The sequence below is a fragment of the Mrakia frigida genome, assembly GCF_051309035.1.
Source record: "Mrakia frigida strain ATCC 22029 unplaced genomic scaffold BDY24scaffold_6, whole genome shotgun sequence".
NCBI lineage: Eukaryota > Fungi > Basidiomycota > Tremellomycetes > Cystofilobasidiales > Mrakiaceae > Mrakia > Mrakia frigida.
In genome coordinates this window covers 475,197-494,642 of record NW_027481275.1, presented here as the reverse complement: position 1 = coordinate 494,642, position 19,446 = coordinate 475,197, and the positions used below count along the sequence as shown (strand labels likewise).

Below are 19,446 nucleotides of genomic sequence, written 5' to 3'. Positions count from 1 at the left end.
CTCGTCAAAGTAGCTTCTCGAATCGTACGGAATGGAGGACTCAAACATGTCGGACGTCGAAGAAGGAGCCGCTGGAGAAGCTGGACGAACCTCAATCACGCCCGTCCCTTCCTCAAGCAAGAAGCCAGACGGACCCGCTCTCAGAGACAACATTCCTTGGGTGGAGAGATAGTGAGTACCTGCTTCTTTGGCGTTCTCTGTTCTCGAAGGACGACAGAAGGCGGGGTGGACGAAAGGAAGACGGAAGGGAGTCGAGCTGACATCCTCTCCTCCTTCCTCCCTTCTTTGCTTCCCTTCGTTCGTCCTCTCAAGCCGACCTAAAACCATCGACGACATCGCGAGTCAAGAGAACGTCGTAGCAGTCCTCCAGAAAACGCTTTCATCCACCAACGTGAGCTTCTCTCCTTCCCTCTCCAGAGCTCCTTCTTCCACGCGAGCTCACCTCCCCTTCCCTCCTCCCTTCCCTCCTTCTCCTTCAGCTTCCTCACATGCTCTTCTACGGTCCTCCAGGTACGGGAAAGACCTCTACCATTCTTGCTTTGGCTCGTCAGATGTTCGGGTCAGTACCTTCGTCTTCTCTCAAGGATGCGAGAGGCGCTCGAAGAAGGAGAAGATGCGAGCTCGCCAGTGGGTGGAGCTGACCTCCCTCCTCTTTCTCTTGCACGAGTAGCCCCGACGCCTTCCGAACACGAGTCCTCGAGTTGAACGCTTCAGATGAGAGGGGTATCTCTGTTGTTCGAGAGAAGATTAAGAGTTTCGCGAAGGAGACGCCTAGGAACACGGCGGCGGTCGCTTCGTGAGTTCACCGTCCTGATCTCGTTCCTCCTCAGTCTCGTAACAGGGAGAGCCTCTAAGCTTCGAGAAGGGTTTTGAACGAGACTTATACCCTGAGACGCATGCTGACGGTCTCCTTCGTTTCGATCTTGAACCAACAGCGACGGAAAAGTCTACCCTTCACCTCCCTTCAAGATCATCATCCTCGACGAGGCCGACTCCATGACCCAAGAAGCTCAATCGGCTCTGAGAAGGATCATGGAAACCTACTCCAAGATTACGAGGTTCTGTTTGGTGTGCAACTACGTTACGAGGTCAGTCTCGTCCTCCGTGCTCTCGTTCGAGCCGAGTCGAATCGACTTGACGCTGATCTCTCCTCTCTTTCACTTGTCTCGCGCTTCTACACCACAGGATCATCGAACCTCTAGCATCTCGATGCTCGAAATTCAGGTTCCGAGCTCTGGACATTGGAAGTACGGAGGAGAGGCTGAGGATGATTGCTGATTCGGAGAATGTGCTGAGGGACGACGGAGTGAGTCTCTCTTCCTCTTCCTCTTCTCCGTCACATCGGACTCTTCTACGACGAGCTACTGGCTGCTACCTCTCCACTGTGACCAAAGCCAGCAGCGGAGAGCCAGCGACACAAGGTCGTTTGCTTCTCCAATCGACGCTGACTCGAGCTCTCCCCGCGTCTTCCTCCTTTTCACCTTTTCTTTCCGTCCAGGTCATCGAGCTCCTCATCAAACTCTCTCAAGGAGATCTTCGTCGATCTATCACACTCCTTCAATCTGCATCTCGTTTACATGGAGCCGAAGACCCTCCGACATCGATCTCGAAAGCTTCAGGTCAGTTTCGAACCAGCCCTGCTCCCTTTCTCTTCCCTCCCCGTCTTTGTCGCCTCGCTCCTTTGTCATCATTCTCTCAAGGAACCTCGAACTTTTTGCTGACCGTCTGCCTTCTCTCCCTGCTATTCCAGTCCAAGAAATCGCCGGTACCGTCCCCGAAGAAGTCCTCACGGTCCTTCTTTCGTCGATGGGAGTCGACGAGTTCGGAGGCTACCTCGGGTCGGACTTCAAGGGGAACTTCAACGGAGTCAGGAATGCTGTGAAGAGGGTTCAGAGGGAGGGTTGGAGTGCTGGAACGGTGCTTTCTCAGGTGGGTCTTCGCGTCGTCTCTTTCTTTGACCGACTCTCTCCCTCGAGCGCCCTTCTCTTTCCTCCTCCTCCTTCCATCACACCTCTTCCTTTCATCTCTTCCATATTTTCGACACGCTTCTTCGGACCATCTTCGTCCAGACACAAGCTGACACCCTCTCGTCTTTCCCTTCTCCCTCGCCGCAGATGCACGACATCATCGTCTCCCATACCCAAATCCCCGCTCGTCCGAAATCCCTCGCCGCTCAAGCTATGGCCGAATGCGACAAGGCTCTTTGCGAAGGAGGAGACGAGGAACTTCAGATGCTCGAGTGCTGCCTAAAAGTGAAGAAGGCGATGGTTCTCGGAGCTTGATCGACTTTCGCCTTTTCGTTTCGAGTAGATCACCTCTTTGGCTTGCTCTTCTTTCTTATTTTTGCTGTAACGACATCTATGCATCTGCTAGTCCTTCTTGTGCAGTCAAGAAGGCATAGAGGTACGCCTGAATGGCAAGAACGAGACCGCGACGGATCCGACTGGGGGAAAGGGTAAGGACGCGAACTGTAATCTCAAGCTCGCCTTTCTAAGGTTCTCCTTCCTACCAACCAACCATGTCTTCCTCTCCTGCTAAGCAAGGTGAGTCTGAGTCTCTTGACCCCCTCTCTCTTGCATCTACACCTTTCCTATCCCACCGCGAAGCTCGTAGCCCTGCAGCTACCAGCTTTGTCGAGCCCAGCCCTCTTCGCTCCTTCTTCCGAACAAGACTCCTTCTGACACCTCCTTCTTCTCCTCGCTTTCGTTCATTCGCCACCACAGTTGTTCTCGTCACCGGTGGAAGTGGACTCGTCGGACAGGGACTGCAGTGGGTTCTTGAGAACGAGCCTGTTGGATCTCGATACGGAAAGCTCGAGGGAGAGGAGTGGGTCTTCCTTTCGTCCAAGGACGGAGATCTCAAGTGAGTTCGAGACAGCAGTTTGGCTTTCTTTGGTTCTTTTTCTGGACATTTTTTGGGCTGGGGATGAGCTTTAGAGTGGGATGAGTCCAACAAAGGAGAGGGGTCAGCTCTGGGAGGGACTTGACGGAGCGTTGGACGGAGCGTTGCAGGAGGGAGGGGAGGAAGGAGGAAGAAAGAGGTGAGCTGGACGAGCTGACCTTCCCATCTCTCTTTCGTCCTTCGTCTCGCCTCAAAGGGATGCTGCAGCCGTAGAGGCCATCTTCCAAAAGTACAAGCCTACTCACGTCATCCATGTACGTGTTTTCGATCTCAAGCTCAGAGCTGCTCTTTCGTGCGAGCTTGACGCTGACCTTTCCTCCTCCTTCCTTTCCTCCCCTCCCTTCAGCTCGCCGCTCTCGGTTCGTCGCCTTCCTCTCCTTTCCCACTCCACCTTTCTCGTCCAAACTCTCCCATGCTGACCTCTCAACCCTTTCCTTTCCCACAACCAGTCGGAGGTCTTTTCCGAAACATGCGAGAGAAGCTCACCTTCCTCCGTGATAACCTCCTCATCAACGACAACGTCCTCGAAACCTCCCACCAGCACAAGGTCACCAAGCTCGTCTCGTGTCTCTCCACCTGTGTCTTCCCCGATAAGGTCGAGTACCCTCTTGACGAGACCAAGGTCCATCTCGGTCCTCCCCACCAGAGCAACTTCGGTTACGCTCACGGAAAGAGACTCGTGGATGTCCAGAACCAGTGAGTTTTCGCGTTCTCTCTTTCTCTTCCTTCCTCTCCGACCTGAGCTCTCTCTGACTAGTCGTCGTTGCTGTTTTCTAGTGCCTACAACGACCAGTTCGGAGACAACTTCACTTCCGTTATCCCTACCAACATTTTCGGTCCCGGCGACAACTACTCCATCGAGGATGGACACGTTCTTCCTGGACTCTGCCACAAGGCTTACCTCGCCAAGAGTACGTCTCTTTCACACTCTTCTACCTGCTTGTTGGAGTTCTCGAACGTCGACGCTCTTGCGGCGAAGGGCTCTTCGAAAACGCGTCGAGCTCACTCCTCTTCTTCCCTTCCTCCCTTCATTTTGCAGAGAACGGAACTCCCTTCGTCGTTTGGGGGTCTGGAAAGCCTCTCAGGCAGTTCATCTACTCTCGAGATCTCGCCAAGCTTTTCATCTGGACCCTCCGAGAGTACGAGGAGATCGACCCTGTTATCCTCTCAGGTTCGTCGCATCTTCCTCCTCTCTTTCTCTCGAAGGCACAACTGACCCACTCCTTTCTTTGATACTGCAGTCGGGGAGGATGAGGAGGTCTCCATCAAGACCGTTGCTGATGCCGTCGTCAAGTCCATCGGATTCACCGGAGAGTACAAGGTCAGTTTTCGGCTCGCGTCTCCCTCACCCTCCTCGTTCGCTTCGAGAGCTGACCTTCCATCTTTCGTCATTCTTCGCACCTCTAGTTCGACACCTCCAAGTCGGACGGACAGTTCCGAAAGCCCGCATCGAACGAGAAGCTTCTCAGGCTCATCAACTCCAAGGGAGTCGAGCCTTTCAAGTTCACTCCTTTCGAGCAGGCTATCGACGAGTCCGTTGCTTGGTTCGTTGAGAACTATGAGTGAGTACCAGAAGTCTCTTTCTCCATCTCTGCCTCTTACGCAGCTCTCCGTTCTCGAGAGTGAGAGCCTCGGACTTCGAGTTGGCTGACCTCGTCCTTCATTTCCTTCGTTCCTCAGTACCGCTCGAACTGGTGTCATTCCTCAGTAAGAGGCTCGATATAGAGTTCCGATGTCGTGTTTTGTTGATTTGATAGATTTTGGGATTCAATCTTGCTAGATATGTCCGGCGAAAAGACGGACGCAACCAACTCCCAAACCGACTCAGAGGCCTTGATTTCGAAGAAGCTCCCTTCAAGGGCCAAAGTCAATCCTTTCCTTCCCGCCATTGTCTGAGCTCATAGCACATCTCCTCGCTTCCTTTTAGAGTCGGCTCTGCAACCTCTGAGGAGTCTGTCTGCGCTCTCGACTCAACCTCCGACGCCAAAAGGACGCGTTCGCAGAAAAGGCCTCTCTCGCCCATCGACCTCGCCGACCAATCGACTTCTTCCCCCTTCCACCCTTCTCGACGATCTCGTTTTTAGTCCCACGGACTTCCACCTCTGTCCTCCCAACGACCACCCACGCCTACTTCGCCCTCACTTCCCTCAATGATGAAAATGTAGGAGACGACGTTCGATTCTCGCTCTGTCTTCTGAAGCTCTCGCTGAATCCCTCATCTCTTCTTTTGATACAACGTCTGAAGGTACTTCCACTTTACTAAAGGAGACACCCTTCTTTTCAAGTCTTGGGCTCCTAAGCTGGAGGGACCATTCGCAGGGGCATGCGTGTTCCTTTGCGTGCTTGCGATCATCGACAGGGCAGTGAGTACTACGAGCTCTGTTTCTCCATCTTTTCTCCAGAAAGCTCTTTTAAGTGACCTGTTTCTTGGTTTCGTTCCCAGCTCCACGCTGTCCGAGCAGGGTTCGAAATGAAGTGGTCTTTCGAGTGCGTCGCCCGTCCCTTTTTCCTTTCCTCTCCTCTTCCACTTCGTCTGTGTTATCTCACAAACAGCCCTTTCCCTTTCTTCCTTCGCTCAGATCCCGAGCTCGTGCGTCTCTCGATAGCGACTCCATCACCAAGCAGGGCGAAGCGCCAACACCCGTCGCTCCTCGCGTTCTCGACATGTTCCGAGGCGGTTCTCCAGCAACTTGGATTCAACCCCAGAAGATCACACGAGATGCTCTTCGAGCTGTTCTACAGGGACTTCACTCTGGTTTAGGTCTCGTCTTGATGTTGAGCGTGATGTGAGTTGATCTTCTCTTTCTTCGCGGGCGTCGGGTTCGTTGTTCTCTGCGAGAAGATCTGTGCTGACTGGTTATGCTCTGCCCTACCAGGACCTACAACGTTTGGCACTTCTTCAGCGTCGTCCTGGGGCTCATGGTTGGGGAGTTCTTCTTCGGGAGGTGAGTCCTTCATCCGTGTCGACGCGTCGTTCTTTCCATTTCGTGATCGTCGTCGCTGAACAACTTCCCCGATTGTGTTTCGAAGATTCGCCGCATCGCACGGTATGCAGAGCCTTTCCCAGGGAGGTCACTGTTAAGTCAGAATCTCGGAAGGTTTGGTGGGAGAGGAGGGAGGAGGGAGACGTCTGGCGACGGAAACTCGTCGAGCTGGTTGTTTTTGAAGAGATTTTTTCGCTGGGTTTACGTATCAAAATGAATCTGCGCACGTATAACTCATCGACTTCTTCGAAAGCTTTTCACGTCGGTCCAACGCCTCGGGCAGCTCCGAGCTCAAATTGAGCTTGCTGACATTCTTCCCTTCCCTTTTCTCCTCTCAACCCTCACTCGCTCCTCCACCTCCTCCCATGTCTTCTTCCATTCCCTCCACCCTTCCCGATTGGCCTCCTGCTCTTCCTCAATCTCAGCTCGACCATCTGACCACCCTCGCTCTAGATTACGCTCTCTCGCACGGACTCATCTATCGACCTCCCTACCCAGCTGGATGCTCCTCCCCCTTGTCAGCTTCGTCCATCTCAGCTCCCATCTCGCTCTTCCCTTCTCCTTTCCCGAAAGATCTGCATTCCAAGGCACTCAAGATTCAGGAGATTTACAACGAGCTCTATGCGAGAGTGACGATGGACGAGGAGTGGTTGGAGGAGGTCGTGAAGGCGTGCTTTTGGGGAGTCGACGGAGGGGATGGATTCTTGAGGGAGTTGTGGAAGGGTTGGAAGGAAGTTAGGGAGAAGGGAATCAAGCAGGTCAGTAACAAAGGACGTAGAGATGGACTCGAAGGCGTGGAGAGTGGGCATCGGATTCGAGGTGGCCTAGGGTGAAGGGAAGGAAAGATGGGACGACGAGCTGACAATCTCGTTTCTCCTTCCTTTTCTTCTTCTTCCTCCCTCTCAGCCTCTGCATCTGCTGCTCGCTCGTTCAGACTACCTCGTACACCAGAATTCGAAGGATCCTCTATCCATCAAGCAGGTCGAGTTCAATACCATCTCGTCCAGCTTCGGTTCTCTCAGCGAAAAGGTCGGAGGGCTGCATCGGTTCGTTGAGCTTGACCTTTCCTTCCTTCGCGTCCTTTTAGTCCATCTGCGACTTCATCCTGACCTTTTCTCTTTGCAGCTACCTCGCTCAGCAGACTTCTTACTTCGGTGCTTCGCCTCATCTGAAGCCCGAGAACCTGCCTACGAACTCTCCCATCAAGGGATTGGCGAAGGGTTTGGCTGAAGCTCACAAGGCTTTCGGTGTCGCAGGGTGAGCTCGAGCTCGTCGATTCTGAGCTTTCTCTCTGATCGTATCACTCACTAGCTAACCTATCTCTGACGTTTCACAGGTCTGAGATCCTCATGGTCGTTCAAGACGGAGAGAGGAACGCGTTCGATCAGCGTTGGCTCGAGTACGAGCTCCTCGAAGCGTCAGTCCCATCTCCTGTTCCGGCTTTCCCTCGCCTCCTTGTGCTCGTCTCTCGATCTGACTGTATGTCGTCTCTGCAGCCACGGCATCCCATCCCATCGAGCCTCTCTTCAAACCCTCACCACAGCTTCCTCCCTCGACTCATCAACCTACCAACTCCTCTTGACACCTCCTCACTCCTCCCAACCCGTCCTTATCTCCGTCGTCTATTACCGAGCAGGATACACCCCCGACGATTACTCTACCTCCTCTCTCTACACCGTCCGAACCAAACTCGAGCTCTCCACAGCCATCAAATGCCCAACGTACGCTCTCCAGCTCGCCGGATCCAAGAAGGTGCAGCAGGTCCTCGCTCGACCGGGTGTCCTCGAGTACTTCCTTCCTACTGCCTCGACAGTCGGAGGGAAGGTGTCTCCTGTTTCGAAGGGAGGGAAGATGTACTCGAAGGAAGAGGTGGACGAGCTGAGGGAGAGTTTCATGGGGCTTTGGCCGCTGGGAGACGGAGGGGAGGAGAGCTTGGAAGGGGAAAGGTTGGTCAAGGAGAGCGATGGAGGGGAAGGATTCGTGCTGAAACCTCAGAGAGAGGGAGGAGGAAACAATGTGTACAACAAGGATATAGGACCGTTCCTGGAAGAGTTGGAGAAGAAGGACAGGTGGGTTCTCTCTCGTTTCGTGTTGGCTCTCGTCGCGTCGTTTCGTCTCTCGCTCTTCCTCTTCCTCGTCCTAACCGCGACTGACCTTGGCTTCCTCGCGGTTGTCCTCCTCCCCAGACTTCTCCCCTCGACCGAACCGCCCTCTAAATCAGCCTACATCCTCATGTCTCTCATCACTCCTCCGCCTCACCTCTCGAACATCCTCCTCCGATCCGTCAAACCCTCCCCCGACCAATCTCCTCTCGAGGACCACTCCGCCGATCTGAAGGAGGTTATCTCCGAACTGGGAGTGTACGGAGTCGCTCTGTTTGGGAAGGGAGAGGTCGTGTACAACGATGGGAAGGTGGGGACGCTGCTGAGGACGAAGGGGAGGGAGAGCGACGAGGGAGGGGTGGCCGTTGGGTTCAGTGTTTTGGATTCTGTGGTCCTGGTTTAGAGAGGGAGAGATGTAGAGCTTTGCTTCCTTTGCATGTTGACTTATTTGGAGATGTTTTCAGTGCTTTTCTTTGTCTGCTAGGCTGGTACAGGACGGGAAAAGAGATCAGTCGCGTCCGTTGGCTCCGTCCGATCACAAGCTGCTTTCTTTCTCACTTTCGCGCGCTCCATCTCTTCCCTCTCGACGTCCACCTTTCTTCTCGTCCTTCTTCTTCCTGTTCTCTCGTCAGCAACGTGAGTTCGGTCATCTCTCATCACTCTGTTTCCTCTCTCGGGAAAGTAGAAGTAGAGCAAGGCCAAGGGAAGGAACGAACGAAGCTGATCCTCTTCCTCTTCTTCTCCTCCCTCCCGCTTCACTCCTCCCTCCTTTCTCTCTCAGCATGTCCAAGCAGCAAACCAAAGGAAAACTCCAGACTGCAGCTGTCCAGCCCAATATCAAGATCTCGACCACTGTCAGAGCAGGTCTCATCGTGAGCTTCCCTTTCCACAACGGAAGAAGGGAGGAGAGAAGTATTGGAGGGGTCGAGGGAGGACGGTGGCGAAACGACGAGCTCACTCTTTCCTCATTCCTTCTTTCTTCGACTTCAGTTTCCCGTCGCTAGAACTCTCAAAAGAATCAAGAAGGGTAGATTCGCTAAGGTGAGCTTCTTTCGGTTTCGTTCGGTGGACAAGAGGGAGGAGAGGAGAGGAAGAGCTGAAGCTGACCTTTTTCGTCGCTCCACCTCGAAGGTCGTTCGAGTTGATGCTGGCGTCTGGATGACCGCTGTGAGCATGAGCACTCTGGTAGATGTTCGAATCACTGCTACGCTGACCGACTTCTCCCCTTTTCGAAACTACAGGTCCTCGAGTGTTCGTCTTCCTCTTCCCTCCTCTCGAATTTCCCTCCCTCGCTGACATCTCCCTCTTCCCCTTTTTTCTCCCTCACCCTCTCTCTCTTCCTCTTCCTATCTTCTCTAAAGATCTTATGGCGGAAGTTCTGGAGCTTGCTGGTCATGCATGCAAGGACAACAAGAGAACTAGAGTCACGCCCCGACACATCCTTCTGGCGATCAGAAACGATCCAGAGCTCGATCAACTTCTTCAGGACGGTGAGTTGAGCCTGTTGGGGAACTTTTTCTCGCTGAAGTTTGCTGACTCAACGTCTTGATACTCTACCAGTCACCTTCACGGAGGCAGGCAACAACCCTGGGATCCACCCCGTTCACCTCAAGGTGCGCATTCACCTCGATTTCTCCGTCCTTCTCGTCGGTCTAGAGCATTGATGCGCTCATTCTCGAGTATATGCTGACCACTTCTTCTTCCGACTTCGCTCAGGTCTTCGCCAAAGGTCAGAAGAGGAAAGGATCCGACTTCGACATCCCCATGCCTCGAATGGGCCAGAACGCCGCCGCTGAGTTCTGAGGTGAGCATTGACTCTTCTTCTCCGTTTGGACATCGAACTCTTTAATCTTCTCAGCTTGGACTGGCGCTCATGCTCTCCCTTGGTTTGCGTCCCCAGCCCTCAAAGATCTTCCTCTCGGTCGCGTCGCATCGTCTCGGTCGCAAACCTCATCAGCAGCAGCATCATTTCTTCATCTCTCTCTCTCGGTAGCTTTTCATCTCTTTAACGACCTTATGTATCTCCCTTCTCCCTGTCTCGCCTTCTTGACTGCAGAAAGGCCCTTGTGCTTGTACTTCAAGAGTCGAGCTCGAATCCGACTCACCTCTCCTGGCCCCCAACTCTCACCTTCCCTCCTCGCCTTTTTTTGCAGCCAGAAAATGGCTCTGAGCTCCGTGAGCTCTCACCAAATAGATGGTCACTCTATCGCCGTTCTCGTCGTCTTCCTGCTTGTCAGTGAGTAGCCTCTTCCCTCGTTCTCGACGAAAGCTCGAAGCTCACCTCTCTTTCCCTTCCTTCCCTCTCTCTCTCAGACGTGGCTGTAGTCTTCCCCGTCCGAATCCCTCTCCCTCGCTTCCTCACCAGTTCCAGCATCTTCATCCTTCGTACACTTCGACTCTTGAACCCTCCCTCTCAGGATGAACTCGACTCGACAGCTCCCAAAGAACGAACTTTCTTCGAGCTCGGATTGAATTCCGCACCCGTCCTAGCAGTTCTCGTCTTGCTCGCCAGCAGGAGCATCGATGGGACCACGCTTAGAATGGGGATTGTTGGGGAAGAAACGGGAGTTAGACCTTACGATATCAGTGAGTTGAGAGGAGCTCCTAGCAAAGAAGGCAGGGAGGGAAGGAAGACCCAAGCTCACCTCCGTCGCACGTTGCTTCCTCCGTCCAGTGCTTCTCTTCATCTCCCTCGCCTACCTTTCCATCTCCCTCGATGCTACTGGACTCCTCCGCTACCTCGCCTTCCTCGTATCTCAAAAAGGAGGCTCCTCAGGGCACCGGCTCTTCCTGAGCTTCTACGCTTTCTTCTTCGTGTCGGGAATGCTCGTTGGAAACGATCCGATCATTCTCTCTGGGACTGGGTTTCTCGTATACGTGAGTTATGCTCTCGAATCTTTCGGGAGACTTTCTATCCTAGTTCACGAGGTCGAGAAGGAAGAGTTTCGCAAAGGGGACGGGCTCGTCGCGACTGAGTTGACTCAACTGACGCGCTCCCCATTTCCTCCTACAGTTCACTCGAGTCACGGGTGTGAGCCCTACGTCCTGGCTATTCGCTCAGTTCTCTGCTGGTGAGTTAAACCTATTGTCCTTCTCCGTCGGATCGAACGGTTCTGACTTCCTTCCTTCCTCGCCTCTTTCTCTTTCAGCCAACATCGGTACGTTCGCCCTCTTCGCCTCTGTCCTTTCGTTCTCTCCCACATCAACGCTCACCTTTGAGTTCTTCTACTTCAGCTTCCGCCATCCTCGTCTCCTCAAATCCTACCAACCTCATCATCTCCTCCTCCTTCGACATCTCTTTCCCCGTCTACACAGCCTGGGTCATCCTCCCCACCATCGCAGCCGGAATCGCAGCCTACCCCGTCTTGATCTACTGGGAGCATCGAGGAGACGTCCCGGAGAGGATGGAGGAGGTCGACGTTGAGCCAGGGAGAGCGCTGGTGGATCCGTGGGGAGCGATTATCGGAAGCGGACTGCTCGCAGTCACGTTGATCGTCCTGGTAGCTGGGAGTGCTGCTGGGATCTTAGGAGGGGTTTGGGAGGTGAGTTTTAGATCTCTCAATGAGAATTGAACGTTGAGAGGGCTGATCTCTTGCCGTTATCTTCCGTCACAGGTTACGGTTCCCGCTGCCGTCCTGATGTTGATTCGAGACGTCGTCCACGATCTGAGAGAGTCGTCTCGAGGAGGGAACGTCACCAGGATTCAAGCATCGCAGGACGAAGCTACCGACGGAGGGATCCTGCGAAGAAGGAGCTCGGTTGCGGAAGAGATCGAGCTCAGTCGCGTCGGAGGGTCGGAGAGCGGGAAGGAGGAGCTCGACCTCGCCGATGCTGGAAGACTGGAGACGATGATGGAGGAAGCCTCAGCCTCTGTAGTCGTAGATAGAAACGGGGACGTCTCGTCGGCAGCATCTCTCACCTCAGCTTCAACATCGACGCGTCCAAACCTCTCGAATCGAAGACCCTCCCTCGCTCCTCAACCTCGTCCTTCCATCGTCGCCCTTTCCCCTACCTCATTCTCCAAACACCGACGAACTCTCCCTTCTCTCCTCACCTCTCTCTCGGAACGCTTCCCCACACCCAGCCAGACGTTCAAACACCTACCGTTTCCTCTCCTCGTGAGCTCTTCTCTTTCCTCCGTCGCACGCGTCGGTTGTCCCTGACCCCCTTCGCTCGTCTCGCCTCAGCCCTTCGCCTTCTCGATGTTCATCCTCGTCGGTGGCCTAGCAGAAACAGGCTGGTCCCGTGTCTTTGCCGTCTGGTGGGCAGCTCTAGCAGTACATACAGGAACGACAGGAGTGACCTTCTTCATGATCTCGATCAGCGTCTTGCTGTGCAATGTGAGCTTCCTTCCCCTCTCCTCAAGCTTCAATCCTCTGTCTCTCGAACGCTAAACCTCTTTGCTTCAACAGATCGTCGGAACCAACATCGGCTGCTGCCTCCTCCTCACCTCCATCCTTCAAACCTGGAACACAACCCACTCCCCTCCTCCACGCCAACTCACCGCTGCAAAATACGCGCTCGCTCTAGGATCCAACTTGGGAGCCGTCTCCTTCACGTTCCCTGCTTCTCTTGCTGGGTTGCTGTGGAGGAGGATTCTGAGTCAGAAGGGGATCAGAGTCGGAAGGGTGGAGTTTGCGAGACGGTGAGTCATTTTGAGACGTGTCTTGAGCGTTTCGAAGCTGATCTCGTTTAATTCCTGTCCTCTGCTCTTCAGGAACTGGAAGGTTCTCCTCGTAACAGCCCTAGTTGGATCAGCGGTTCTAGTGGGAGAGGTCGTCGTGATGATCCCGAATTGAACATGCGGTTTTCTTTTCGTTTGTTCGAAGAGTTTCGAACGGGAGAGCTTCATGAGGATCGTTAAGAGCAGAATAAGACGATGCGGACAGGTCGAACGAGATGGAGAGGTAGAGGGATCGCTGTACAAACCAGCCAGCCTACGGAAAAAGCGTTCAATCATCGTCCCCCGTCAGATCGATAACGTCGATGGGAGCAGCTCTCTCCTTGCCCTTTCGGCTCCCTCCCCCTGCTACTGAAGGCTGATCACTCTGCTCAATTTTTGTGGGCACTCTTCTCTCCATCTGTAAACGAGACGAACAAGGTCGGGTCAGCGAAGGAGAACGAGACGGAGAGAGAAAGAGAAAGGAAGTCGAGCGAGCGATTGAGACCCACCTTGATGCTTCCACCACCGCCGCTACTTCGAGCCGTTCTAGCAGCATGAGCTTTCTTCTTGGCTTCAGCGAGTCGTTTCTTTTCCGCCAACGCAAAACCCGAAAAAGCCACGAACGCGTTAGTTCCTCACCCTCCCTTCTTTTCTTCCCTCAGACTTCACCCTCGACTCGAACGACTCACCTCCAACTCAGCAACCTCTTGATCCTCGGGATCCATTCCTTCAAGCTCCAACTCGTTCTTCACCTCTTCCTCCTCCTGCTCCTCCTCCGTAACAAGGTCGATCTGATCCCCGTGCCTCGGGCGTTTGGACCTTGGTTTGACGTCGGCGTCGACGTCGATGGGAGATTGGGACCTTCGAAGAGGACGAGGACGGGGTGGTGCTGAGCCTCGGACAGAAGGAGAGGGGGCTGAGAGTCGGGCTGGTAGGAAAGGAAAAGGAGGGGGTCAGATAAAAGAAGACGCGTCGAAGGTTTCTTTGGGCTCGAAAACTCACGTTGATGCCTCGAAGGACCAGCTTGAGTAGGCATGCCGGGGACTAAGGGAGGGACAGGAAGAGGCTTGTTGTCGATTCGGAGGTTGTCGGGGGAGGCAGCTGCGAAGACGAAAGAAGGAAGAGAGGCGCGTTCAGTCGCGTGAGAGGCAAAGAAACGAGGAGAGGGAGGGAAGGAAGGAGTTGAACGAACATTTGTCGTCTCCGTAGGCTCCCATAGCTTTTAAGACGTCCTTCGATCGATAGAGGAAGACGAACTCGACGTAAGGGGAAGCTGTGAGGTCCTCGTAGTGGAACTCAACTTTCCGCTGAGGGACGATGGGTATGGTTTCGCCGTAGCTCCAGGACCGAAAGACGAAGTCAGCTGGAGAGAATGAGGGATGCAAGTAATTAGATATGCTTACGTGGTGGAGTGACTGATCTTGTTCTTCTTGACGCTGGAACGAGTAAAGAGAGGAGGGAGGAAGACGTGAGCGTCGCCTCTCGACCCCTTGAAGATTTGAAAGTTTCGATAGACAACTCGCGCAACCTCGTGAAGAGCAGTATCCTTCGGCTGTCTGAACTCTGTATGTTGAGCTACTCCGGACATCTCGACTCGACAGAGCTTGACTTCGATTCGTCCGACCTTGGATCCGTCCACGAAGGGCGACGCGAGTTCTTCGTTATCGGTCGTTTTCTGGATGAGAACCAAAGATGAAACCATGTCAGCCATCTCAACGAGATCAACTTGAGGAGTCCGAGAAGAGGAAGAGACCGCTACTCACGACGTCGCTGAAGGAGAAGGGCGTGACCGACGAGGTCGAGTCAATTTCGAAACCGATGAGACTGGTTGAGCCAGCCTTGAGTGGCAGCCTCGGTATCTCCATCGATGTAGATGAGACCGTTGACTGTTGGAGTATCGTCCTCGAGGCTCTCGTAGACGATGGCGAATTTCTGCGGAGACAAACGAAGAGAAAGAAGGAGAGAAACGGTGAGCTCAAGCTTCTTCTCTCCTCTTTCTTCTTCAACTTACCTTCCCACTCTCTGACTCGATGAAACAGGTCATCTGGTTTCCATCTTGAGTGATCTGAAGCTCCTGAGCTTTTCTTCCTTCGATTCTGATGTAGGCAGAGAACCCACGAAGTCGCATAGAGAGGAAGGGAAGGGAGGAGGAGCGTTCACCTTCACAACGAAGGAGGACGACGAGAAGAGGTAAAGAGAGTCAGCGAGGTTGTCTGAACTAAGATCTGATCGAACCAGAGCAGTCTCTACGGGTGGAAAAGCTCACTGAGAGTTCGAAAAGTCTTTCTTGTTGTCGTGGTCGGTGGGGAACAAGCTGAATTTCAAAGGTGAGCTCTGGTCTCACCTTCTCCTTCTTTAAAGAACGACTGAGACGCTTCCATGGCTTCTCAAGGATCAACTTACAAGCCCAAGAAGCACGCGGCTTTCCTCGTACGATGCTTGAGAGGAATGCCTCCGTCAGCAATTTCGCTCGACAGCAACAGGTGCGTTTCTCAAGGGAAGGGAGGGAGGGAGGAAGGAAGGAAGGCTCGAGCTCAACTCCTTCAGTCGAGATGGAGGGAGATCCAGACTCTTGAGGGCTTTCACTTTTTCAGGGTGACATCTACAGAGCTGGAAGAAGGCCTTAGCGCAGTCTCAGAGCACGATGACTCAAAAAGGTTGCTGCATAGCTCATCGATCAAGCTGACCCTTCGCCTCCTCCTCTTCCCAGAATGACCCTCGCCTACTTCCTCGTCGCATCTCTCGATCTCATAGGAGCTCTTTTCACGGATACCAAAGAGTCAGATCGTAACGAATGGATAGAATGGGTTTGGGATCAACAACTTCGTGAGCCTCCCCTTTCATTCTCGAGCTCATGGTCGCCCCTTCTCCTCCTCCCTCCCGAGCTCACCTTGCTTCCATTTGTTCTTTCGCTACAGCTGCTGGTGGATTCCGAGGCTCTCCCTTCTCTGGTCCCTTCGATGACGCTTGCTCTTCTTCTACTGCTCCTGTGAGTCTCGTCTCCTGCTCGACTGTCGCTCGACAAGAAGGATCAAGCTGAACTTGAGCACTCGCTCTCGTCCTACCAGTCCCCAACCCACTCCTCCTCTCAAGCTCACCTCGCCTCCTCCTACACCGCTCTCCTCCTTCTCTCTCTGCTTCGCGCACCTATGGACCGTCTGAATCGACCTGGGCTCATCAGCTTCGTCAAGTCGTGTCAGCTTTCTATCGGCTCGTGCGTTCTTCCATCTGTCGTTCTCAGCCCGTCTCCTTCGTTGACTCACGTCCTTTAATTTTCCTTCCTTCCTCAGCTTCTCCCCTCTACGGATCGAGATGAACGCTGAAGACGACGTTCGAATGGTTCTCTGTGCGTGTGTGATCTCTGACCTGCTAGGAGACTGGAGAGGAGTGGACGTCGTCCGAGCGACGACTTTCGTCGAGAGGTGTTTGGTGAGCTTTCCCCCCCTCTTCACTCGTTTCTCTCAGGCGTCAATCCGACTCTGCTCTGCTTCTTCTTCTTCTTCTATTCAGACCTACGAAGGGGGCTACGGTCAGCGGCCAGGTCAAGAAGCACAAGGTTCGTCTCGTCTCGCTCTGCTCGTCAACACGCGCTGACCTCTTCCCACCCTCTTCGGCAGGTGGCACAACCTACTGCTCCCTCGTCTCCCTCCTTCTCCTCTCCACCGCCCCTTCCTCCTCCCCATCTACCTTCCCACCCCCGTCCACCTCCCGCAAAACGATCTCCTGGTGCCTCCATCGCCAGATCCCTCAATTCACCATCCCTCCTCTTCCCGACGCCGATGAGGTGGGAGAGGTGAGAGGAGGTGGGTTCCAAGGCAGGACGGGGAAGAAGGGAGACGCTTGTTATTCGTTCTGGGTCGGAGGAGCTCTCTGTGTGAGTTGAGAGCGTGACGAGTCGAAGGCGAGAAGAGGGCGACGAGACTGACGCGTCTCCCTCCTTTGGTTTCGGCTTCGACAGGTTCTCGGAGCTTCAAATCTCGTTTCTACCTCTCCTAATCGAGCTTTCATTCTCAGATGTCAGTCTCCAGTAGGAGGGTTTGCGAAAGCTCCTGGGGAACGACCTGGTACGTCTGAGCTCCCGTTTCGTCTTCTCGTCTCTCATCTTCTCGTCCCACTCACTATTTCGCTTCCTCGGGTTTGATGGTGGTGTTATCGGCAGACCCTTTCCATACCTACACCTCTCTCGCAGCTCTCTCGCTCCTCAAATCCAGCAGCGAAGAGGAGGAGGATCTCGGGTTGGGCGAGATGGATCCGGTGAGGAACGTCGGAGTTGGAGCGGTGGAGTGGTTTGAGAAGGAGAGAGAGAGGTTGGGTTGGGTGCTGTGATAGCATTGTGTTTCTGCCCGCTCTCTTTTGGAGTTGAGAAGAGAGAGGAAAAGGGAGAAGACGAAGCTCGACGCGTTGTCCTGTTCTTCGAAACGAGACCAGCTCGGAAGGATACAGACATGTTTACGACGGAGGTGATGCGAGGTATAAGCAACAAAAGCAAAGGTAATTTGAAACTAGATGGAGTGCGATCTTAGAACAAGAGAGACGCCGGACGCTCGAGTCGATTTGATGGAGAGGGTCTGTTTAATCAACTTTCCTTCGTTCACCCCAACCGAGCTTCCTCTCTCCGAGCTTCCTCTTCTCGTTTCCCTGAGTAAGGCTCAGCCAGACCTGGGGGACGCAGCGGGAAAGAGAAACGAACGGAAGCAGGTCAGCGAAGGCGACCGAGGAAAGGAGGAAGGAGATGATGGCTCACCCTCTTGAAGTAGGTCTCGATAGGCCAGAACATCGCAACACGCTTCTTGTAGACGGCGGAGTAGAGAGGGTACTTGGGGGTGGAGATCCATTCGGTGAAGAGGCTGTTTGAAGAGAAGGGGAAAGAAGTCAGAATCGAAAAGAAGGACGCGTCGTTCTTCCCAGCGTTCGTTTCCGAACGAAAAAGACCAAAGATGGATGCAAACAAAGACACACGTTGAGCCCATGAACAGACCCGACAGGGCAAGAGGTCCAGCGATAGCCCAGAAGGGGAAGGACTCGACGAGAACGACATCCTTGACGAGGAGCTCGACGGTCTTGAAGAGGTCGTCTCCGGTAGCATGGAAGGCCTTGACGACGGCGGTGGGGAAGCCTCGGAAGAGAGGAAGGATAGGGAAGAAGGACTGGAGCCACCAGAAGGTTTGCTCGAGGGCGAAGGCGGGGCTGGGAGACGCGACGAGGACGAAAGACGAAATTCGAGGTCAGTCGAGGGAAAGCGAAGAATGAGAGGCGAAAGGGCGAGATAACTCACTGCCTAGAGTAAGCCCACGTTCCCTGAGCGACGAATCCTCGCTTCCTATCCTCCTCACCCCAGGTAATCGAAGGTCCGAGTCCGAAAGGGAAAAGCGTCCATCTCTTCGTCTTGGGTCGCTTGGAATCGGGGGTGTGCTTCCACGATTGGTATCTACAGAACGAACAGCAAGCGGCTTCAGCATCGGTCTCAACTTCACAGTATGGGCAAGCGGACTCACGACTGCTGAATTCCATCCGAAACGTACTCTCCGTAGACGCAAAGGAGAGCGAGCGACGCGAGGACATAATCGGACGTGGTCAAGTACGGGTAGGTCATGAGGGCGTGGGAGACCTTCTCGGGAAGAGGAGGGGAGTGGTAGGTCTGGGGGTGGGCCTGAATGAGGAGGTAGTGTGAGGGGATGGCGATGAGCATGAGGAGGATGTTTTGGTAGAGGGCTGGAGACGACGAGCAGCGGATCCAGAAGTCAGGTTCAGCTTGGCCGCATCGAGCGCAAAGGTACGTCAGAGATGGGGGACAGACCGATGAAAGCAAAGTTGAAGATCTTGAAAGCCCAAGCAGGGACCATATCTCGAGCGACAGGCCATCTGTCGAGGGAGAGGAAGAGGGCGGGGGGCGCGGAGGTCAGCTCGATTCCTCCCTCCTTCGAACTTTTGTATTCGAGCTCGAGGAGTGACAAGAAAAAGGGCTAACCTGTAGTCCTCCGACCTAGGATCGAAGAATCCTCGCCTCGCAGCGTTGTAGGTGAGCCTGGCCGACCAGACGATCTGAGTTCCGAGAGCGAGAGCTTGACGATGGTCGACGTTGTTGAGGAAGAAGTTCCAGAAGGCTGCGAGGGTTTCAGGTCGTTGAGCTTGAGGGAGGAGAGAGTAGAGAGCCACGAGAGGTTGGATGGTGAAGTGGATCGTGTAGACGAGCTGGGTGAAGGCGAAGATGGGCCGATGAAAACAAAGCGGGAGGGAGGGAGGTGAGCTCGAACGAGTTTACTTCCTGGTTCAAGTTTCGGAGAAGAAGTATCGTCGGCTGAGAAAACAGATACGTACGGGCACAAAGGTCCAGACTCTGTCGACTTGGGAGACGTTTCCGGTGATCTCTCTGCGTGATATAAATCGGAGGGAAGAACGAGCAAAGCAAAGGTCAGCCCAACTCTCTGCATCTTCCTCCTTCTTCTCCCTTTTCGCGCTCAAAGAACCAACGCAAGAAAAGCTGACTCACCCAGCGAGCCAGGTCCAGAGTACGTTCCAGCTGCAAAGGAGCAAGGCCGAGTGGATTGGCTGAGCTGTGAGGTAGAACTGCTTGAGAGCCTCGAGGGAAGGAGTTTGGGCGAGGGCTGAAAGAGCGGCGGGGAAGGTGGAGAGAGAGTAGAGAGGGAACGAAGGGAAGGGAGGAAGAGCCTCCATCAGAGGAAGGGACTTTGAGCTGGAGAACAGCGTCGAGCGAAGGGTGTCTAGAACGGAGGACATCGTGGTTGGAAGGAAGCAAGAAGAAAGAGGAGGAGATCAAAAAGAAGATCCTGAAATC

At 54.0% G+C, this 19,446-nt stretch overlaps 9 protein-coding genes across 9 annotated transcripts; 7 read left to right on the top strand and 2 right to left on the bottom strand.

Moving 5' to 3' along the window:
* Nucleotides 1-46: 46 nt before the first annotated feature.
* Nucleotides 47-2,282, top strand: RFC2 (replication factor C subunit 2; the record flags this gene model as incomplete). The annotated part of the gene is made up of 9 exons (XM_076643125.1): nucleotides 47-171; nucleotides 313-391; nucleotides 480-559; nucleotides 671-796; nucleotides 936-1,088; nucleotides 1,186-1,306; nucleotides 1,499-1,619; nucleotides 1,751-1,929; nucleotides 2,115-2,282. 9 exons carry the CDS (start codon nucleotides 47-49, stop codon nucleotides 2,280-2,282), a joined length of 1,152 nt encoding a protein of 383 aa, XP_076499173.1.
* A 232-nt stretch (nucleotides 2,283-2,514) lies between these two features.
* BDY24DRAFT_380776 (GDP-L-fucose synthase family protein) lies at nucleotides 2,515-4,927 on the top strand. Its single transcript, XM_076639231.1, has 10 exons — nucleotides 2,515-2,543; nucleotides 2,724-2,862; nucleotides 3,098-3,155; nucleotides 3,248-3,260; nucleotides 3,351-3,597; nucleotides 3,679-3,812; nucleotides 3,941-4,072; nucleotides 4,143-4,222; nucleotides 4,309-4,463; nucleotides 4,582-4,927. Exons 1-10 carry the CDS (start codon nucleotides 2,519-2,521, stop codon nucleotides 4,610-4,612), a joined length of 1,014 nt encoding a protein of 337 aa, XP_076499172.1. The 5' UTR covers nucleotides 2,515-2,518; the 3' UTR covers nucleotides 4,613-4,927.
* BDY24DRAFT_380774 (copper transporter family protein) lies at nucleotides 4,928-6,118 on the top strand. Its single transcript, XM_076639230.1, has 6 exons — nucleotides 4,928-5,062; nucleotides 5,147-5,264; nucleotides 5,345-5,388; nucleotides 5,481-5,687; nucleotides 5,778-5,846; nucleotides 5,932-6,118. Exons 1-6 carry the CDS (start codon nucleotides 5,052-5,054, stop codon nucleotides 5,981-5,983), a joined length of 501 nt encoding a protein of 166 aa, XP_076499171.1. The 5' UTR covers nucleotides 4,928-5,051; the 3' UTR covers nucleotides 5,984-6,118.
* A 65-nt stretch (nucleotides 6,119-6,183) lies between these two features.
* On the top strand, nucleotides 6,184-8,462 carry GSH2 (glutathione synthase). Its single transcript, XM_076637666.1, has 6 exons — nucleotides 6,184-6,643; nucleotides 6,792-6,931; nucleotides 7,011-7,142; nucleotides 7,222-7,302; nucleotides 7,382-7,954; nucleotides 8,072-8,462. Exons 1-6 carry the CDS (start codon nucleotides 6,251-6,253, stop codon nucleotides 8,388-8,390), a joined length of 1,638 nt encoding a protein of 545 aa, XP_076499170.1. The 5' UTR covers nucleotides 6,184-6,250; the 3' UTR covers nucleotides 8,391-8,462.
* Nucleotides 8,463-10,030, top strand: BDY24DRAFT_380770 (histone H2A family protein). Its single transcript, XM_076639229.1, has 9 exons — nucleotides 8,463-8,623; nucleotides 8,769-8,859; nucleotides 8,978-9,028; nucleotides 9,119-9,154; nucleotides 9,229-9,238; nucleotides 9,349-9,477; nucleotides 9,548-9,600; nucleotides 9,704-9,791; nucleotides 9,888-10,030. The coding sequence occupies exons 2-8, from the start codon at nucleotides 8,770-8,772 to the stop codon at nucleotides 9,788-9,790; spliced, it is 456 nt and encodes a 151-aa protein (XP_076499169.1). The 5' UTR covers nucleotides 8,463-8,623; nucleotide 8,769; the 3' UTR covers nucleotide 9,791; nucleotides 9,888-10,030.
* A 70-nt stretch (nucleotides 10,031-10,100) lies between these two features.
* BDY24DRAFT_380768 (uncharacterized protein) lies at nucleotides 10,101-12,804 on the top strand. Its single transcript, XM_076639228.1, has 10 exons — nucleotides 10,101-10,223; nucleotides 10,301-10,573; nucleotides 10,662-10,864; nucleotides 11,001-11,058; nucleotides 11,137-11,145; nucleotides 11,222-11,529; nucleotides 11,602-12,105; nucleotides 12,175-12,327; nucleotides 12,400-12,632; nucleotides 12,705-12,804. The coding sequence occupies exons 1-10, from the start codon at nucleotides 10,148-10,150 to the stop codon at nucleotides 12,784-12,786; spliced, it is 1,899 nt and encodes a 632-aa protein (XP_076499168.1). The 5' UTR covers nucleotides 10,101-10,147; the 3' UTR covers nucleotides 12,787-12,804.
* Nucleotides 12,805-12,818: 14 nt separating this feature from the next.
* On the bottom strand, nucleotides 12,819-15,008 carry BDY24DRAFT_380761 (uncharacterized protein). Its single transcript, XM_076639227.1, has 9 exons — nucleotides 14,917-15,008; nucleotides 14,662-14,810; nucleotides 14,414-14,582; nucleotides 14,174-14,325; nucleotides 14,054-14,086; nucleotides 13,843-13,988; nucleotides 13,653-13,751; nucleotides 13,160-13,578; nucleotides 12,819-13,068 (listed from the first exon to the last, which is right to left on the bottom strand). Exons 3-8 carry the CDS (start codon nucleotides 14,513-14,515, stop codon nucleotides 13,316-13,318), a joined length of 795 nt encoding a protein of 264 aa, XP_076499167.1. The 5' UTR covers nucleotides 14,516-14,582; nucleotides 14,662-14,810; nucleotides 14,917-15,008; the 3' UTR covers nucleotides 12,819-13,068; nucleotides 13,160-13,315.
* BDY24DRAFT_380754 (terpenoid cyclases/protein prenyltransferase alpha-alpha toroid) lies at nucleotides 15,009-17,001 on the top strand. The gene is made up of 9 exons (XM_076639226.1): nucleotides 15,009-15,133; nucleotides 15,361-15,476; nucleotides 15,569-15,639; nucleotides 15,719-15,864; nucleotides 15,941-16,079; nucleotides 16,161-16,206; nucleotides 16,268-16,524; nucleotides 16,609-16,714; nucleotides 16,810-17,001. Exons 1-9 carry the CDS (start codon nucleotides 15,030-15,032, stop codon nucleotides 16,974-16,976), a joined length of 1,152 nt encoding a protein of 383 aa, XP_076499166.1. The 5' UTR covers nucleotides 15,009-15,029; the 3' UTR covers nucleotides 16,977-17,001.
* Nucleotides 17,002-17,222: 221 nt separating this feature from the next.
* BDY24DRAFT_412918 (uncharacterized protein) lies at nucleotides 17,223-19,388 on the bottom strand (the record flags this gene model as incomplete). The annotated part of the gene is made up of 9 exons (XM_076643124.1): nucleotides 17,223-17,309; nucleotides 17,395-17,497; nucleotides 17,610-17,837; nucleotides 17,926-18,078; nucleotides 18,146-18,362; nucleotides 18,448-18,512; nucleotides 18,619-18,842; nucleotides 18,969-19,020; nucleotides 19,141-19,388. The coding sequence occupies 9 exons, from the start codon at nucleotides 19,386-19,388 to the stop codon at nucleotides 17,223-17,225; spliced, it is 1,377 nt and encodes a 458-aa protein (XP_076499165.1).
* Nucleotides 19,389-19,446: the final 58 nt, after the last annotated feature.

Bases quoted from the DNA above. Each gene is read 5' to 3' on its own strand.
- BDY24DRAFT_380770 (XM_076639229.1), top strand. From the start codon at position 8,770: ATGTCCAAGCAGCAAACCAAAGGAAAACTCCAGACTGCAGCTGTCCAG. The intron at 9,029-9,118 runs GTGAGCTTCTTT...TCCACCTCGAAG, and splicing joins AGAAGGGTAGATTCGCTAAG to GTCGTTCGAGTTGATGCTGG. The intron at 9,601-9,703 runs GTGCGCATTCAC...GACTTCGCTCAG, and splicing joins TCCACCCCGTTCACCTCAAG to GTCTTCGCCAAAGGTCAGAA.
- BDY24DRAFT_380768 (XM_076639228.1), top strand. From the start codon at position 10,148: ATGGCTCTGAGCTCCGTGAGCTCTCACCAAATAGATGGTCACTCTATC. The intron at 10,224-10,300 runs GTGAGTAGCCTC...TCTCTCTCTCAG, and splicing joins CGTCGTCTTCCTGCTTGTCA to ACGTGGCTGTAGTCTTCCCC. The intron at 10,574-10,661 runs GTGAGTTGAGAG...TCCTCCGTCCAG, and splicing joins AGTTAGACCTTACGATATCA to TGCTTCTCTTCATCTCCCTC.
- BDY24DRAFT_380754 (XM_076639226.1), top strand. From the start codon at position 15,030: ATGGCTTCTCAAGGATCAACTTACAAGCCCAAGAAGCACGCGGCTTTC. The intron at 15,477-15,568 runs GTGAGCCTCCCC...CTTTCGCTACAG, and splicing joins GGTTTGGGATCAACAACTTC to CTGCTGGTGGATTCCGAGGC. The intron at 16,207-16,267 runs GTTCGTCTCGTC...CCTCTTCGGCAG, and splicing joins GCCAGGTCAAGAAGCACAAG to GTGGCACAACCTACTGCTCC.
- BDY24DRAFT_380774 (XM_076639230.1), top strand. The intron at 5,389-5,480 runs GTGCGTCGCCCG...TCCTTCGCTCAG, and splicing joins GAAATGAAGTGGTCTTTCGA to ATCCCGAGCTCGTGCGTCTC. The intron at 5,688-5,777 runs GTGAGTTGATCT...CTGCCCTACCAG, and splicing joins GTCTTGATGTTGAGCGTGAT to GACCTACAACGTTTGGCACT.
- BDY24DRAFT_380761 (XM_076639227.1), bottom strand. From the start codon at position 14,515: ATGGAGATACCGAGGCTGCCACTCAAGGCTGGCTCAACCAGTCTCATC. The intron at 14,326-14,413 runs GTGAGTAGCGGT...GTTCTCATCCAG, and splicing joins CCTTCTCCTTCAGCGACGTC to AAAACGACCGATAACGAAGA. The intron at 13,752-13,842 runs GTTCGTTCAACT...TCGTCTTCGCAG, and splicing joins AGCCTACGGAGACGACAAAT to CTGCCTCCCCCGACAACCTC.
- GSH2 (XM_076637666.1), top strand. From the start codon at position 6,251: ATGTCTTCTTCCATTCCCTCCACCCTTCCCGATTGGCCTCCTGCTCTT. The intron at 7,143-7,221 runs GTGAGCTCGAGC...GACGTTTCACAG, and splicing joins AAGGCTTTCGGTGTCGCAGG to GTCTGAGATCCTCATGGTCG. The intron at 7,303-7,381 runs GTCAGTCCCATC...TCGTCTCTGCAG, and splicing joins GAGTACGAGCTCCTCGAAGC to CCACGGCATCCCATCCCATC.
- BDY24DRAFT_380776 (XM_076639231.1), top strand. From the start codon at position 2,519: ATGTCTTCCTCTCCTGCTAAGCAAG. The intron at 2,544-2,723 runs GTGAGTCTGAGT...TCGCCACCACAG, and splicing joins TTCCTCTCCTGCTAAGCAAG to TTGTTCTCGTCACCGGTGGA. The intron at 4,223-4,308 runs GTCAGTTTTCGG...TCGCACCTCTAG, and splicing joins GATTCACCGGAGAGTACAAG to TTCGACACCTCCAAGTCGGA.